This window comes from Octodon degus, unplaced genomic scaffold, assembly GCF_000260255.1.
Source record: "Octodon degus isolate 3935 unplaced genomic scaffold, OctDeg1.0 scaffold00268, whole genome shotgun sequence".
NCBI lineage: Eukaryota > Metazoa > Chordata > Mammalia > Rodentia > Octodontidae > Octodon > Octodon degus.
Window position 1 is genome coordinate 281,062 of NW_004524844.1, and position 14,201 is coordinate 295,262.

General features: G+C 58.1%; 1 protein-coding gene, 2 long non-coding RNA genes and 2 other non-coding genes across 5 annotated transcripts; 4 read left to right on the forward strand and 1 right to left on the reverse strand.

Moving 5' to 3' along the window:
• The first annotated feature begins 658 nt into the window (after positions 1-658).
• Positions 659-4,581, forward strand: LOC111814092. The gene is made up of 4 exons (XR_002819164.1): positions 659-1,192; positions 2,130-2,171; positions 3,523-3,553; positions 3,783-4,581. It is a non-coding gene; the product is annotated as an uncharacterized LOC111814092 (long non-coding RNA).
• On the forward strand, positions 1,960-2,050 carry LOC111814102. Its single transcript, XR_002819176.1, has one exon. It is a non-coding gene; the product is annotated as a small nucleolar RNA SNORD88 (small nucleolar RNA).
• LOC111814103 lies at positions 3,355-3,443 on the forward strand. Its single transcript, XR_002819177.1, has one exon. It is a non-coding gene; the product is annotated as a small nucleolar RNA SNORD88 (small nucleolar RNA).
• Positions 4,582-5,513: 932 nt separating the features above from the next.
• Positions 5,514-8,990, reverse strand: Acp4 (acid phosphatase 4). The gene is made up of 11 exons (XM_004646489.2): positions 8,742-8,990; positions 8,570-8,674; positions 8,413-8,499; positions 7,662-7,808; positions 7,362-7,460; positions 7,199-7,294; positions 6,579-6,711; positions 6,418-6,500; positions 5,966-6,093; positions 5,705-5,883; positions 5,514-5,629 (listed from the first exon to the last, which is right to left on the reverse strand). Exons 1-11 carry the CDS (start codon positions 8,847-8,849, stop codon positions 5,514-5,516), a joined length of 1,281 nt encoding a protein of 426 aa, XP_004646546.1. The 5' UTR covers positions 8,850-8,990.
• A 1,997-nt stretch (positions 8,991-10,987) lies between these two features.
• On the forward strand, positions 10,988-11,618 carry LOC111814096. The gene is made up of 3 exons (XR_002819169.1): positions 10,988-11,215; positions 11,287-11,346; positions 11,446-11,618. It is a non-coding gene; the product is annotated as an uncharacterized LOC111814096 (long non-coding RNA).
• The last annotated feature ends 2,583 nt before the right edge of the window (positions 11,619-14,201 follow it).

Genomic DNA, 14,201 nt, shown 5'->3' on the forward strand with positions numbered 1-14,201 from the left:
ATTGATTGATTTTTAGAATACTGTCAGTTGATGCCTCTCAGATTTCACAAGAATCCAAGACTGCAGGCCTTGGGCCAAAAAACTGGGGTGAGCCAAATACTCAGTCTACTCAGTTTTGGGGTCCGTGCCCGGCCCTCCTCCGGGTCCACCCTCCTCCCTCTGACTTGGGGTCCCGGGCCACCTCCTCCCTCAGGTCCCCGCACCCGCCTGGATCCGAAGTACAGGTTTCCTGCCGGCCTCGCGCCCCAAGCTCGGGCCCTTCAACGTCACCCGGCCAAAAGCCCGGCACGCCCCTCTTTGCTCTGCCCATTCCAGTGGCTTCCGGTTTTGGCCCCGCCCTCTTGGGGGCCTTTCTCTTCGCGGCTCGTCCACTTATGCTGACCTCAAAGTTGCCTGACGTATGGGACAAGACAATGGCATTAAATGTGTCCTTGTTCCTTTCTTTCCACCTACAGAGAGAATGTATTCTCTCTTATTGCGAAATATTCTGGGGGAAACAGACATTATTCGCTTCTCCATTACCAAAGTGGGGCTCCTTTCACAGGCTCTGGTATTGGACGCCTAAGGGCGGAGACAAGACGGGTCCTGGGGCCGGAACCGCCAGCGGCGCGTGGTATAAATGAGGGCTCGCTGCCGCGTGCTTGCCCTTTTGCGGACAAGGTTCAGGTTTTCGGATATCTCTGTGTGGACTATTTGGGCGCTGTGTGCTTTAGAACACTTTCGTGAAGAGCCGGGGCTTCAGCAGGAGCGGCCATGTGGCGCGGACGTGAGGCCTCCGGCTCCTGGCGGCTGAGCTTGGCGTTCCCCCGCCGGAGGGTGGGAGCGCCTGGGGGCCGAGTCCCCCAGCCCGCCTCAGGGGCCGCGGGGTGCCCTCTTCTCCCGACCGAGCCGCGTCTGCTGCCCCCGTCTCGCGCCTCCGCCATCTTGGCTCTTTTGGGGCGAGGGTGAGGTCAGCGGGGGCGTGCTTGTGAGTTTTCCTGAGCATTTCCATCATTGCTAGTCACAGGTCCTCAGATCTCTAGGGAACCGCACTTGATTCCCCCCCCCCCGTTTGTGGGAAGCTGGTTTTGTGCAAGGTGGGACGGAGCCGGCCCCTTGTGGGTGTTTGCTTGTGGGACAGAAAATAATACATAAAGCTACCAAGGAAGAAGAGAGTCTCCAAGTGAATTTCGGGATTGTTTCTGCAAACCAGGTAGGAGCAGACTTAGAGGAAAACAAACGAGTCTTTTGTTCAGTTCTGACAGTGATTGCCGTAACTTTCCGTTTTATTGACCTTTTTGGCTTAAATCATTAAAGTCGCTCCCCAGCCCGGGGGAGGGGGGGCAGTCTGAAGTTAGCTGATTTTCTCCCTCCAACCTGAGTCCCTTTTAATTGAGTTTTCTCGTTTCAAGAACCACGTTTTATCCTATAGTGACGCTTTTGCCTGTAAAACAGGCCTCATTGCTAACCTAATAACGGCGTTGCCGCTATTTTTTTTGTTTTGGTGATACCAGAGATTGAACTCGGTACCTTGCGCTTGCTACCTCCCCGACCCCTATCATTGTTTCCTTTAATGAGAATACTTTTGTTATCCTGCCATCTACTACCTTCTTGGAACGTTGTTCCTAAGTCCCTGAACGCCTTTCACAGTAATTTGTGGCTCAGACAAAAGTCTGCAGTCAGAGTCAGTGCTTATATAGAGACACCCTTGTCTTAGCTTTGCTCTTTCTGGAAGGCCCGGTTTCTCATTCCCTTGTTAGGTTCTTTGGTTTCTCAGCAGTCTTAACTGTTACAGGCTTCTAGAGAATAGACCGCACAGGGAAACTAAGAGGGTTCTCTTTCCCCCCGTGGGTGTGGAGCCCAGCCCGTGGGGGGACTGCCTATGATACCAGGAATGTTGAGGTCTTTTGGTGGTTTTGTATGATCTGTCAGCTTGGCATGTGTTCCTGAAGGTAAGTGAATCTGGTGTGAGAGGGGCTGGGGTCCCCATGATGTCCAGCACTGGGCTCTGAACATCCATGAGGATACAGTGCCCCCCAGGACCTTTGACACCTGGGGGTCTGAGGGGCCCCAGTGGTGTTGTCCTGGGCCCGGGACTGCACCTGCCCCCACCCTCACCCTCACCCTCAGCAAGTACTTCTGTGTTGCAGGTATTCCTAAACACCGAGGGGCTCTTGCCATCGTCCCATCAGGTAAGATCTCGTTTCCAGTCCTGGTCCATCCCCATTTAAAAATATTTTGCTTTCCTCCTGGGTGACTTAATATTAGAAGTCTCTGGTTCCTGAGTTTTTGTGCCAACAACTGCACTTAGGATTTACATATAAAAACCATCTCAGGCTGTGGAAACCCAGTTAGCTAGCTGGACCTGCATCCAGATCCCAGTCAGCCCTGCCTTGTGTAGGGTTGGAGATGTTGGGAGGCAGCAGCCTCCTAAGCCCCAGGAACTCTGACACATGCCCCCAAGACCTTCGTATATGGTTGGGTGGGGACAGTGGCATTTCCTGCCCTCCAAAGGGAAAGAGTGAATGAGAGGTGTGCGATGGGGAAGGAAAAAGTATTTGGGTGTTAAGGGAAAAGGTCCTCAGTACCGAGTTTTCAGAATTCTTCCATTAGTGTGGGGACAGCAACAGAAAGTGACCTGCCTGGTTTCTGTCACTTGGTGGCTTTTGTGAACTGAACACTCATTGTGCCTTAAGTGAGGCATAGTTGGATGCCAGTGAATCATCTGAACGGAAACTGTTGTTAAAGGAGCCCTTGGTGTACAGTGACATTTTTTTGGGTTTTTTTTTTTGTTTTGCACAGAACCGCATTGACCATTGTTAAATAGAGCTTTTGCTAGTATTTTCAAAGAGCTAGATTAGAAGACAGTTTTAGCTGAAGAGAAAGCATTGGGTGCCCTCTGCAGAGCGCTACCTGTGGGTCTGGGAGTTCCAGAGAAGGTGCAAGCTGAGGGCATAGCAGCCACCTCTGAGTGGCACATCTTGACAGATTCAGGTATTAAAGGTTCCCAGTGAGTATTGAGTGATCACTTGGTGAGAGCTTACCAAGTCCTAGTAGGGTTGTGAAGGGCAGGTGCCCTTTCCCACCCCAGTCTACACAAGAGGCCCCATCGCTCTGACCTGAGGCTGTGGGGAACAGCAGACCCAAGGTGTGACAGCAGTCTTTGGGGATGATTTTTTAGGAGACTGAAGACCCAAACACTAGCTCTGCACTGAAAAGAAGTTAGAGTCCGCCTCAGCCTCACCAGCCAGCCCCAGGTCATACAGCAACATCCAGGGTAGAGCTGGACAGGCAGCCATGATTCTGTGGATGCTGCTTGTACTGTGCCCTTCAGGGGTGCTGGGGGCTCTGAGACCTATGGGTGGGTGAGCAGCAGGGCCCCTGTGATGCCTAGCACTGGGCTCTGACTATCTGAGGACATAGTGCCCCCCAGGACCTTTGACACCTGGGGGTCTGAGGGGCCCTGGCTCCAAGGAGGGATTCAACAAGGTGATGTCTTCCTGTACCCCACTGACTTCTTCCTGCCCTTTGCTCCACCCACAGCTGGTATCAAGTCACCAAGTCCCACCTCCAGGTAGGAGCAGGAGCCCCTGTGGTGCTGGGATGGGCGGGGCACTCGCTAAGATACCCTGTCAGGGCTGCACTTGGGGATCTCCAATATCCAGCACTGAGTTCCAACTATGGAAATGTGGCACCTTAAGGGACCTTTGACCTTCCCCCCACCCCTAGGGCCCCATTCCAGGGAGACACTGGGCTAGGTAGTAGCCCTTTCCGCCACTCAGTGCCACGTCTGTCATCCTCAGCTCCTGCAACATCCTCTGGGCAGGTAATGACCATGGCCAAGCAAGCAGTGGTACCACACTGAGCTCATGGTCGCCTGGATCCTGCGGTGTACAGTCGGGGCAGACCTGTCCTTGCACTCAACTCTAGAGAACTGACACTACAGGGCGACCTGGCCCACGATGCCATCTGCAGCTGCTGAAGGCCTGGCACTCGCAGTCCCTTCTGCATGCACATCCATGACAGCGACCTGCCCTTCTGGCCCCTGAGCATGCTCTGCTGTATTTGCAGTGGGCCGCCTCACCTGGTCCTGCAGTGCCACCTGCAAGGGAGCCAGCTGGGCCGCACTGAACTCATGCTGGGCCCAGCCCCACACACAAGGACATCATGGGTGGGCTGCTGTCCCACAGCGTGCCCCAGGAGGGGGTGGACGAGCAGCGATCACACTCCTCATCAAGCTGTACAGAGGGGCGCAGGAGGAACCATCTGCAGGACTGCGGCATGCCAAGGCCTGAGTTCAGAGGTGGGCAGGAGCCTGGGCTGCAGGAGCAACGGCAGGGGCCTGGCCGATCACCATCCTGTGTCCCCATCCCTGGCCAGAGCCCATGAGGAAGCTACAGAAAGAGCTGGCCTGTGTCCGTGGTCTGAAGCCCAGAGCGCCAGAGGGAAGGGAAACCCACTACCACCGCTGGGGTCACTGTAAAAGGGTTTTTTTAATGCATTATTTTTACTTAAGATTTTAGGCATACGTGACACTGGTTTTAGCAGTCATGTCTGCCTCTTCAATACCATTCCACTCGTGGCCCTGTCTGGCGTTTTGTCTGGTTTTTTCTTGCGAGCAGTTCCCCTCCCTCTCGCCACAAGCTGTCTGGTGGGCCAGGCTGCGGGGGGCCGCCATACCCCGGCAGCTCTGGTTGCTTTAGCTGCCCCTGCAGCCACAGGCCAGCGCCTGGGGTCCGTGCCAAGGGGGATCCGAAAGAACAGGGTTTCGAGGACTTTGCTGTCACAAGCACCATTAAGTGGCGGGTGCGGCGCCCTTCCTAGGCCGTGGTGCCTGGTGCGATCCTGGCGCAGTCGGGGTGCTGGTCCAGGGCGGGGTGCGTGGGCTGGCCCGCCTTCAGGCCTGGCTCTCCAACAGTCTGATGAGGAAGGGTGGGCCTGTGGTAGCCGGTCGGGCAACAGGCTAGGCCCTGGGCCTGCTACAGGCCTGGCTGCCTGCTGGGGCCAAGGAGCTTGGGGAGAGCCAGTTAGTAGGGGAGGGGGCTGCCCTCATATCTGAGGGGTGACAGATGCAGGCTCAGTGGGGTCCTCTCTGCCAGCTGTTGGGGTCGCTTCCCTACCTCAATGTTGGCCAAGGGGACCTGACCTCAGTGGGAACCTGCACTTAGACTTTTAATGTAAATTTAGGTGTGTGGTCCATAAGGGCAGCACTGGACATCTAGGCAACCCCCAGTGCCAGGCTGCCTGTCCCTTCCCAGGTCTCATTGCCACTTACAGGCTTAGCTCTGCTGAAGGAGCTGCATGTGGGGATGCTTGGGACATCCTGTCCCAAGGCGCAGGCTCCCATGTTACAGAAAGGGACACTACATGTGCGTGTATGCTTGCATACCCCAAAGGCACAGCGAGTGGGTGCAGTATCTGCAGGTACGCTGCCGCCCAGCCCTTGTCCCCCACACAAGACAGTGACCAGCCAGAGGAGTGGGTGCTCACGCGTGTTGGGTCCAGTGTCTGCTGGGAGGGGCCGCCCCTCCCGCTCACACTGCTCCCCCCAGGGCCCGCAGGCAGCTGGGTCTCCAGGCCAGCAGCCCCAGCCCCAGGCTGAGCACCGCCAGCACAGCCACTGCTCCGGCCAGCAGGGGCACTGTGGTGGCTGCAGGAAGAACACGGTCATGACTCCCAGGCCCCAGGGACCCCTCGTTCCCACCCCAGCGCAGAGGGCTGTCACCTGGGGCAGTGGCAGGCCTAAATGCGCCGTGGCAGGTGGCCCCGCGGGCTGGAGGCCTGGCGGGAGCAGTCAGCCGGCGGAAGCGCCCTAGGAGGCAGGGAGCCGGGCACCCAGGGACACTGAGGGACAGGGGTGGGCGGTTGGTGTCGTTGCGGTAGAAAAGGGAGACTGTGATGTTCCTGGAGAAGAAAACAGTCCACACACCATGGCTAAGGGTACAGCCCCACCTGGCCCATCCCCTGGGCACTGCCATAGCCTCACCCTCCATCTTCATCTTCTGAGTCCCCAAAGTGGCTCCGGAACTCGAACCCGAGACAGGCAGCATACGGTGGGGTGTGCCCGTCATAGAGGCCTAGGGCCCCATACAAGGCCAGAATGGTGCTGTCGTGCTAGGAGCAGACATGGGGCTGAGACAGGCCCCTCCAGATTCACCCCAGACCCTTCAGGCCGAAGCTGCTGTGCCCTCCCTCTTCCTGGAAGCCTGTCAGTTACCAGTGCCACCGAGTGCAGTCTGACAGGTGCTCAGCAGCTGCCTTCCTCCCATACTGTCCCCTCCCTGCTACCAGGATTGACCTCCACGTAGACCCAGGTAAGGCTTGGAGCTAGCTAGGGTCTGCCCAGGGCAGGGGCTGAGGTTCCATGGGGGCCACTGACAGCCCAGACTGCCGCTACCCCACACCTGTTGCCATGGGGGGCACCTCCCAAGGACTCACAGCTGAGTACATGACCATCTTGAGGGGCAGCCCCAGGCTCTGCACCCTGGAGAAGTTGGCAAGGATGGCGTCCAGCAGAATCCCTGTGAGGACAGGCAGAGGGTCAGGACCTCCTGAAGAAGGGCACCTTGGGCTCCTGGCCGCCAGAACCCACACCTCACCCCCAGTCAGCTGCGCCTTCTCTGCTGCCCGGGGTGGGCCCACGTGAGCCCTGATGTCCAACGCTGAGATCTGGCCTAGCGTCCTCAAGACCTCAGGGGAGGCCCAGGGTGGGAGGGGAAGGCCATGGGCTTGCTGCAAGACAGACGGAGAGATGGATGTTCCCAGCCACCCTCCTATGGCTTCACACCCCAGCTGAGCCCCTCATTGGCTGGTTCTGATAAGAAATCAGTGCCTGAGATAGTAATGATTGCTCAGCAGTAACGGTGACGTTGCTGTGCCCCCAGAAGCCTCAGCCTGACACCAGAGAGGTTTTGAATCCCAGACACGGATTTTCCATGAGCCCTGAGGCAGCCTGTTTGTTCCCAGCAGGGAGCCCTCCAGTGACAACATCGCCTTCCTGCTGCCCAGGTTCTGGTTCTAGAGCTGCTCTCAGTCCAGGGGAGCAGAGGAGGCCACACCAACCCAGGGCAGCCCTCCAGAGGGATTAACCTGTTGTAGCCTGACCACTCCTGCAGGAGCTGCCGTCACCATTATAGATGGGAAAACTGAGGCACGGGTGGGGGCAGGTCACTTGCGAGTGGCAGAGGATGTGAACCCTGTACTGGGGTGCAGGGCTCACCTGGCAGATAAGCGTGTCCAGAACCTTCCAGGCCTTGCGGAGTGGCTCCCCCACCAGCATCAGCCCCGTGAAATTGCTGAGGCGGCTCAGGAAGCCCTGGGGGCACAGGCAGGGTGAGCCCCGAGCGAGGGCCCCAGCCCAGCCCAGCCCCCAGCCTGCTCACCGTCCAGCCCTCCACAGCCTCCTGGTACTCAGCCGCCTCCGTGGACTCCCGCAGCAGCTCCTGGTACCGGGGACAGCTGCGCATGGGGAACCTCAGCAGCTAGGGGACACTGAGGCTCAGCAGGGCCAGCAGCGAGCTGGGTCTCATGGTCAGCCAGTGCTAGGGTTCTCCCGGGTCCAGGGCTGCGCGCGCAGGGCCTCACCCCTGCATCCAGGCCAATGGACTGGGGCCAGCTCCCTGTGGGAGTACCCCTGTCCCCACCTCTGTGTACCTCCCCTCTGCCCTGTTGAGCCCCCTGACCTTATCCTCAGCCACAGGCACCGTGTGCACTGGGATTGGCCTCCAGTCGGCTTCCGAGCCCCGGGGGGACGCCTCAGGGAAGAGCCCAGCCAGGATGGCCTGTGCGCTCTCCAGCGTGCGATCGAAGTCTGTGCTGCGGATGTACACCTGCAGAGGGCACGGGACGGGGTACCAGTGCGTGGGGCTGGCCGGTGAGAGGCCAGGCGTGGGGAGGCAAAACTCAGGGCACCCACAAGTGTCTGCTCATCCAAGTGGGAGGCTAAGGCTGAGGGCCGGAGGTCAGTGTTGGGAACAGGCATTTTGGAAGTCAGAAAGTGGACTTAAGGGGTTTGTGGAGTCCTCAGGGACGTGAGAAAGGAAGATTGAAGAGGTGGGTATGGAGGAGAGAGGTCAGTGTGGAGGATGGCTGGAGGAAAGGGACCAGTGTTATCCACAGTCATGGGGCAAGAGGCAAGGGTCAGAGAAGGAATAGAGTGGCTGAGGCAGAGAAGGGAGCCGGAAGGGTCCACAGGCCAGGATGGGAGGGCAAGCAAATGGAGCTCAAAGACTGGATCACGTTCAGGAGTCCGGACAAGGGTGAAGGTTGGAAGAGAGAGAGTTAATAGTTTGAGGTCAGAGGTCAGGACAGGATTGGCTGACTACAGGGGTGCAGGGCAGGTTCAGGGTGTCAGAGGTTCAAAGAGAACCCCCAGAGGGACATGAGGGACAGGCAGTGGGTCGGGGGGTCAGGGACAGGAGAGCTGGCTTGTACCTCATCCCGCCGGTACTCGGGGCTCAGGAAGGCCTTGTAGCGCCTGCGCAGGAAGCGGCCCAGCTCCAGCTGCTGCTGGACACCCTCCTGGGGACAGAGCTGGCTCAGCAACCATCCCGCCCTGCCCTGCCTTCCACCCTTGCCCAGCTCTGCTCACCTCAGTCAGCTGGCCCAGGCCTCGAGGCCACAGGGTGGGGACAGCGTCCTTGTGTGGGTCCGTGGGGTAGGAGGCCAGCGGGGCCCGGTCACCATGGCGGAACACCTGGGGATGGACCGGGTCAGCGCCAGTGGCCAGGACCCGGGGCCCATGCGGGGCGGGGGCCGCTCACCAGCGCCACAAACACCAGGGGTCCATCAGGCAGGGCCCAGGGCAGCAGCAAGAGCAGCAGGAGCAGGAGTGGTCCAGCGGTGTAGCCGCCACAGCCCGGCCCGGCCATCTCCACAGGGCCTAGACGCTGAGCTCAGCCGGTCTGTGCCTGGCCTCACCTGCTCATCAGTGCAGCCCAGCCCCTTGCCAGGCACAGGCCCTGGCTCGCCCGCACGTGCTCTGCCTGCCCTTAACCCTTTTAGTCTTCCTTGCCACCACGAGGGGTGTCAACCCATTCCTACCACCTTGCCGAGCTGTGGAGAAACTGAGGCACAGGGTCAGGTGACCTGCTTGGGAAGTATCCAGTGAGTAGCGGTGCTCAGATGGAGCCCCGGGCACGTTAACCTGGACCCAGATGCACGGAGAGACGTGCCCAGCCCCCCCCAGACTCTGCCCTTCCCCATCATTGAAAGTGGGGCTCAGGGGCTGGTGAGATGGCGCAGTGGTCTAAAGCACCTACTTGGAACAGCTTGGCAAAGCACAGGGACCGCGGTTCAATCCCCAGCACCACATGCCAGCCAGCCCCGCCCCCTGGTGGACTGAGCTGGCCACATACACACACACACACACACACACACACAAATAAGTAAAATCAATTAAAAAAAGAAAAGAAAGTGGGGCTCATAAGGACTGTGGAGATAGCTCAGTAGGCTAAGCATTTGCCTGGCAAGCACAAGGTCCTGAGTTCAATCCCCAGTGCCACAAAAAAAGAAAAAAAAAGACAGTGGGGCTCCCGGGAATTGTTACCCACAGCTGGCCAAAGCCAGCAGGGCCTGTAGTTCAAATCCCAGCTTCACCATGTAAAGCTGGGTGGCCTTGGGGCTGTTCGCCTCTCTGTGCCTTGTTCCAAACTGGGTTAGACGAGTTCAGGCCCAGTCAGCAGTGAGAGCTGTGGAGAATAGCTGTTAAGCAGTCGTGCTACCAATTGCCGACAAGCAGTCCTAAATCTTGGTGGCTTAGAACAGGTGGTGTGGGTCAGGGACCGGGGCGGAGAGGCCCTAACAGCATCTGAGGCTCAGGGGCCCTCACAAGCACACAGGGCCCTGGGCACCTGTGGGGCTAGAGGGGCTCCTATCTGCCCCCACCCCCAGCAAGCGACACCTGGGGTCCCCTCTGCCACTGCACCCTCCAGTAGCTCCGGTGGTCTTGTGTGGTGCTGTTTTGTTGTTGATTTAGTACTGGGGGCTGAGGCTGGGCATGGTGGTACACACCCGTATTCCCAGTGCTCTGGAGGCAGAGGCAGGCAGGTTGCTAAGAGTTCAAGACCAGCTGGTCTACATACAGAGACTCTGTCTCAAGAAGTGAAAAATTATGTGGATTGTAATGTGAAAGAGGAATGTGAGGTGGCTAAAGATTCGAAGGGGCCACCAGAGGAGTTAAGTAGACCCCAAATTCTGTGGACCCCACAGAAGCTGCAGCACTGCCCGGTGAGTTGTCCCTGCTTCCTAAAGCTGCTGGGAGGTCCCAGCGCCCTAGGGACTCTACATACTCCAGAGGGCAGAGGCCGGAGCCTGCCGTGCTGGCTGGGAGCGAACCCATCCCTGCTCACACTCCCGCGCAGCTCCAGGAGAATCTACTTCGGGCCCTTCGCCGCAGGCCACGGTCCTCCCACCGCCTGCCGGGCTCTGTCCCTATGCCATCACATGACTTCCAGTCTCCACAGTCTGATCCCTGTGCCCCTCTCCTTTACTGTCATTTTTTGCTTGTGCTTGTGCTTGTGCTTGCTTAGGGAGCCAGGTCTCACTGCGTGGCCCAGGCTGGGCTTGGACGCACGTTGATGCTCATCTCAGCCCCCGAGTGCAGGGATCACAGGCCTGCGCCACCACGCGTGCCCTGTCATGAGCTGCTCTTGCACTGTTTTCACATGCGCCCTGGGTGCCACCCCAGGTTCATGGAAGGCACATACCTTTGCACACGTGTACACAGTGGCGTCAGACCAGTCCTGCGCTCCCCTGACACGCCTGGCTCAGGTCTTTTCCATTATTTTCTTCTGGTCGACACCCTCTTCCTGTTTACCTGACATCCACAGCCCCCAGATACCCTACACAGCTGGAACCCAGAACCTGGCCCAAGGCCACCTGTCCACTGGGCTTACAGGACATCCACACTGCCAGCTGCTTCCTGACATTTCCAGTACCCGCAGCTGATGCCTGTGTCCACAGAGCCTCAGTGAGCTGTTAGGAGTCTCAACTGTGGACATTCTGAGTCTCCCCACCCCCAAAGCATCTCACATCTGTGACCCCACTGGCCCCAGGCCCTGGAGCAATGGCCCCTCTACCCAGAATACCCGGCCCCAGTTGCCATGGTCACCATTCTGGTCTCCTGGACAACCCTTTTACTTCCAGTGGCTTCTCTGTCCAGGCTCAGAGGCCAAGGAAAGGGCCAGAGGTCCTGCGAGGGTGGCACTGAGGACCCATGGCCATGAACTTCCAGGACGTGAGCAGGCGGGAGGGAGGTGGGAGGACGGGCAGGACGGGAAGGGCCTGACCTCTGATCTCCCTCCCCAGAATGTGACCCTGGCCATCGCCGTCTTCACCATCCTCACCTCCATCTACTTCTTCAACAAGGTGAGGGCAGGACGGGCACAGAGGGGACCGTCCACCTCCACACTCCCCAGTTTCAGCCCAGTCCCCACATCTCTGAATCGGCCTCCTCTGCTCCCCCAGGCTCAGCAGTGACAGCCACCAGCTCACCTGTGCAGGGCCAGCTGCTGCCCACCAGCACCATGGCAATGTCCTCTGAGACCCAATAAACGGCGCGCACCAGCTCAGACAGTGCCCTGTCCTCTGTAGAACAGGGTGAGCTGGGCCTGCTGCCCACGGAGCGAGGGGGCTGTTGGTCTGGGCCCCAGGTTTGGAGGAGGAAGATGCAGGCTCAGGCCCTCAGGTTGGAAGCAGATCCCACCATGCCCTGAGCCTGCGAGCTTGAGGCCCTGGAGCATCCGGGGTGCGGAGAACACCCTACCCTGACACCCTGACACCCTGACACCCTGACACCCTGACGGCAAGAATAAAAGGGAGAAGTGGAGCAAAGTTACTGCCTGGCGCTGGAACAGTTCGCATTGGGACTTCACACTCGTTGCTTCTCTCCAACCCCTAGTTTTCCTCTGTCTGGCAAAAGTGACCGACTTTCTTTTATGGGCCCCAAAAGGTCACAGCAAGGAGGGAATAATTGTGACTGGACTGTCCTTGTCATCTCTTGCCCTTCACCAACTTATTGTAGCAGCACATCCCCCTCTTTCTCCTCTTAGCAAACTCGTATTCAGCCTTCCAAATGTACTGTCAGTGCCCCTTCTTAGAGAAGCGTCCAGACCCCAGATTGTGTGCCCGCGTCCCTGGTCGCTCCCCTCTTCCACTTCCTGTCTCCATCCCAGCGCACCCAGGTGCATATCCTGGCTTGGACGGAGGGCACTTGAGCTTCTCCTGGGGTAAGAAGCAGTTTCATTTCAATTCAGTATCAGCAGTGGTAGCTTCTGAATAGGAGACCATGAGTTTCCAGGAAAAGGGGCCCGTGAATGCAGATCGGGAACAGGCTCACTGTAAAAGCATGGTTTTCTCCCGGATGAAAATAATTTGTTGGCTCACCAGCACTTCAGGCAAATAAAAAAAATTTTTTTTTGTTGTTTGTGGCACTGGGGATTGAACTGAGGGCCTTGAGCTTGCCAGGTAAGCGCTTATTGTGCTGAGCTATTTCCCCAGCCCTCCAGCCAATAATTTGGTAACAGTGCCCTGTTTAGTCCTCAAAAAAAAAGTACAGATTTGAAGAAGCCTTGGCTGCAAAGCCAGGAGTCGCCACGCGGGGGCGGTGTCGCACCGTTTCCCCGCCGGGTGTAGGCCACGGTGGCGCTCAGAGAAGCTTCAGCAGTGAACGACCTCGGGCCCAGATGTCCCGGGCTGGCATCTCTCCTGCGGGCCTCAGGGGGCTCTGTCTCCACCTCTCAGGCCGTGCTCCCACAACGACAAGGATTCCTGGATCCCAGGCAGGGAGCCCGAGCCCTTGGCCTGGTGGTGGAAGCTCTGGCGGGTTGTGTTTGGGTTTGTTGATTAGCTGTAGGTTTTTTGCTGTGTAGACCAGGCTGGCCTCGATCCTCCTGCTTCAGCTTCCTGAATCCTGGGATTACGGGGCACACCACCAGTCTGGCTGTTTTTGTTTTGTTTCACTTTGAGGTACTGAAGATGGAGTCTAGGTGCTTCCGACTAAGCTACAGCCCCAGCCACCCACCCCACCTTTTTCTTTTCTTTTTTTGAGACAAGGTCTCGCTGAATTGCTAAATTGCGCAGACTGGGCTCAAACTTGTGATCTTCCTGCTTCAGCGTCCCAGAGCCCTGGGATTTCCGGCGGAAGTCTGGTTTGGTTTCCAATGCTACCCACTGCCCACAGCCCTCACCTCTGCACCCTGGACTCAGAGGATGAGAACCCCAGCACCCCAACCCTTTGCCATGCCGTGCCCCTCCCCGAAGCCTCCCACCCCTCTAGGGGGACTGTGAAAAAACCGAGACAAAACTGTCAGTCCCTGGGGACTCCCCACCCCCACACACGCCGGCGGCCGGCCGGCGGGGATTTCTCAGCCCTGGCTGAGATGGATGGGTCTCCGCAGCTGGGGCCAGGACACCCCGGGGGGCTTTTGAGAGCCCACAGCCAGCTCCAGCCTGGACCGCAAAGACCGCAGCTCCAGGCGTTGGCATCGATCCGGACGCTGGCGCCAATCCCGGGAGAGGAAGATGGATCGGATCGCAGGCCGCAGAGCCGGCCTCTCGGAGGCAGCTCTGCGGCCACATCGGAGACGCAGCCTGGGCCATTTATGAGAAATTAGGAAACGGAAGAGTGTAGCTCAGCTGGAAGGCCCCCGGTTCAGTCCCCTGTGCCACAGAAAGAAAAAACACGAAGCAACGTGCTGATGTAGCAAAAGCGCATCTCTAGTTTGGAAATATTTGGAAATTTTAAAACAAAAGAAGTAAAATGAGGCAGCTTCCCAGGGCCAGCCAGGAGAGGCTCAGAAAGGGCCTAGGATTCTCACTGCGAGAAAACGCGGTGGGTGGCACCCACGGGGCCCCAGGTACATGGTGGCCAGAGTCCCTAGGGGCACGGCGCTGTCCCCTACTTATTTCCATCGTGGCGCTGGAAGCCCCATCCCTGAAGAATAGCTTGGCTGGTCACCTGTGGGGCGCCTCCCAGACCGCTTGGCTGTGGTCCTAGCACTGGGAGGGTGAGGCGAGGCGTGTGAGGCCAACCTAGGCTGCAGAGTGAGTTAAAGGCCAGCATGCTGAGGTACAGGATCTCAGGATAAATCCTGAGCGGATTTCACTGACCTTTTCAGACCCAAAAGCTACAACTCTTGTTGCACAGGACCTGCTTTACCTTGGTCTTAACCATCCAGTAGAAAAGTATGAAGACGAAATATAGGAAATAAAGCCATGCTGTT

Bases quoted from the DNA above. Each gene is read 5' to 3' on its own strand.
- Acp4 (XM_004646489.2), bottom strand. From the start codon at position 8,849: ATGGCCGGGCCGGGCTGTGGCGGCTACACCGCTGGACCACTCCTGCTC. The intron at 6,712-7,198 runs GTGAGCCCTGCA...TCTGTCTTGCAG, and splicing joins TGGACACGCTTATCTGCCAG to CAAGCCCATGGCCTTCCCCT. The intron at 6,094-6,417 runs GTGAGTCCTTGG...GTCTGCTCCTAG, and splicing joins AGATGGTCATGTACTCAGCT to CACGACAGCACCATTCTGGC.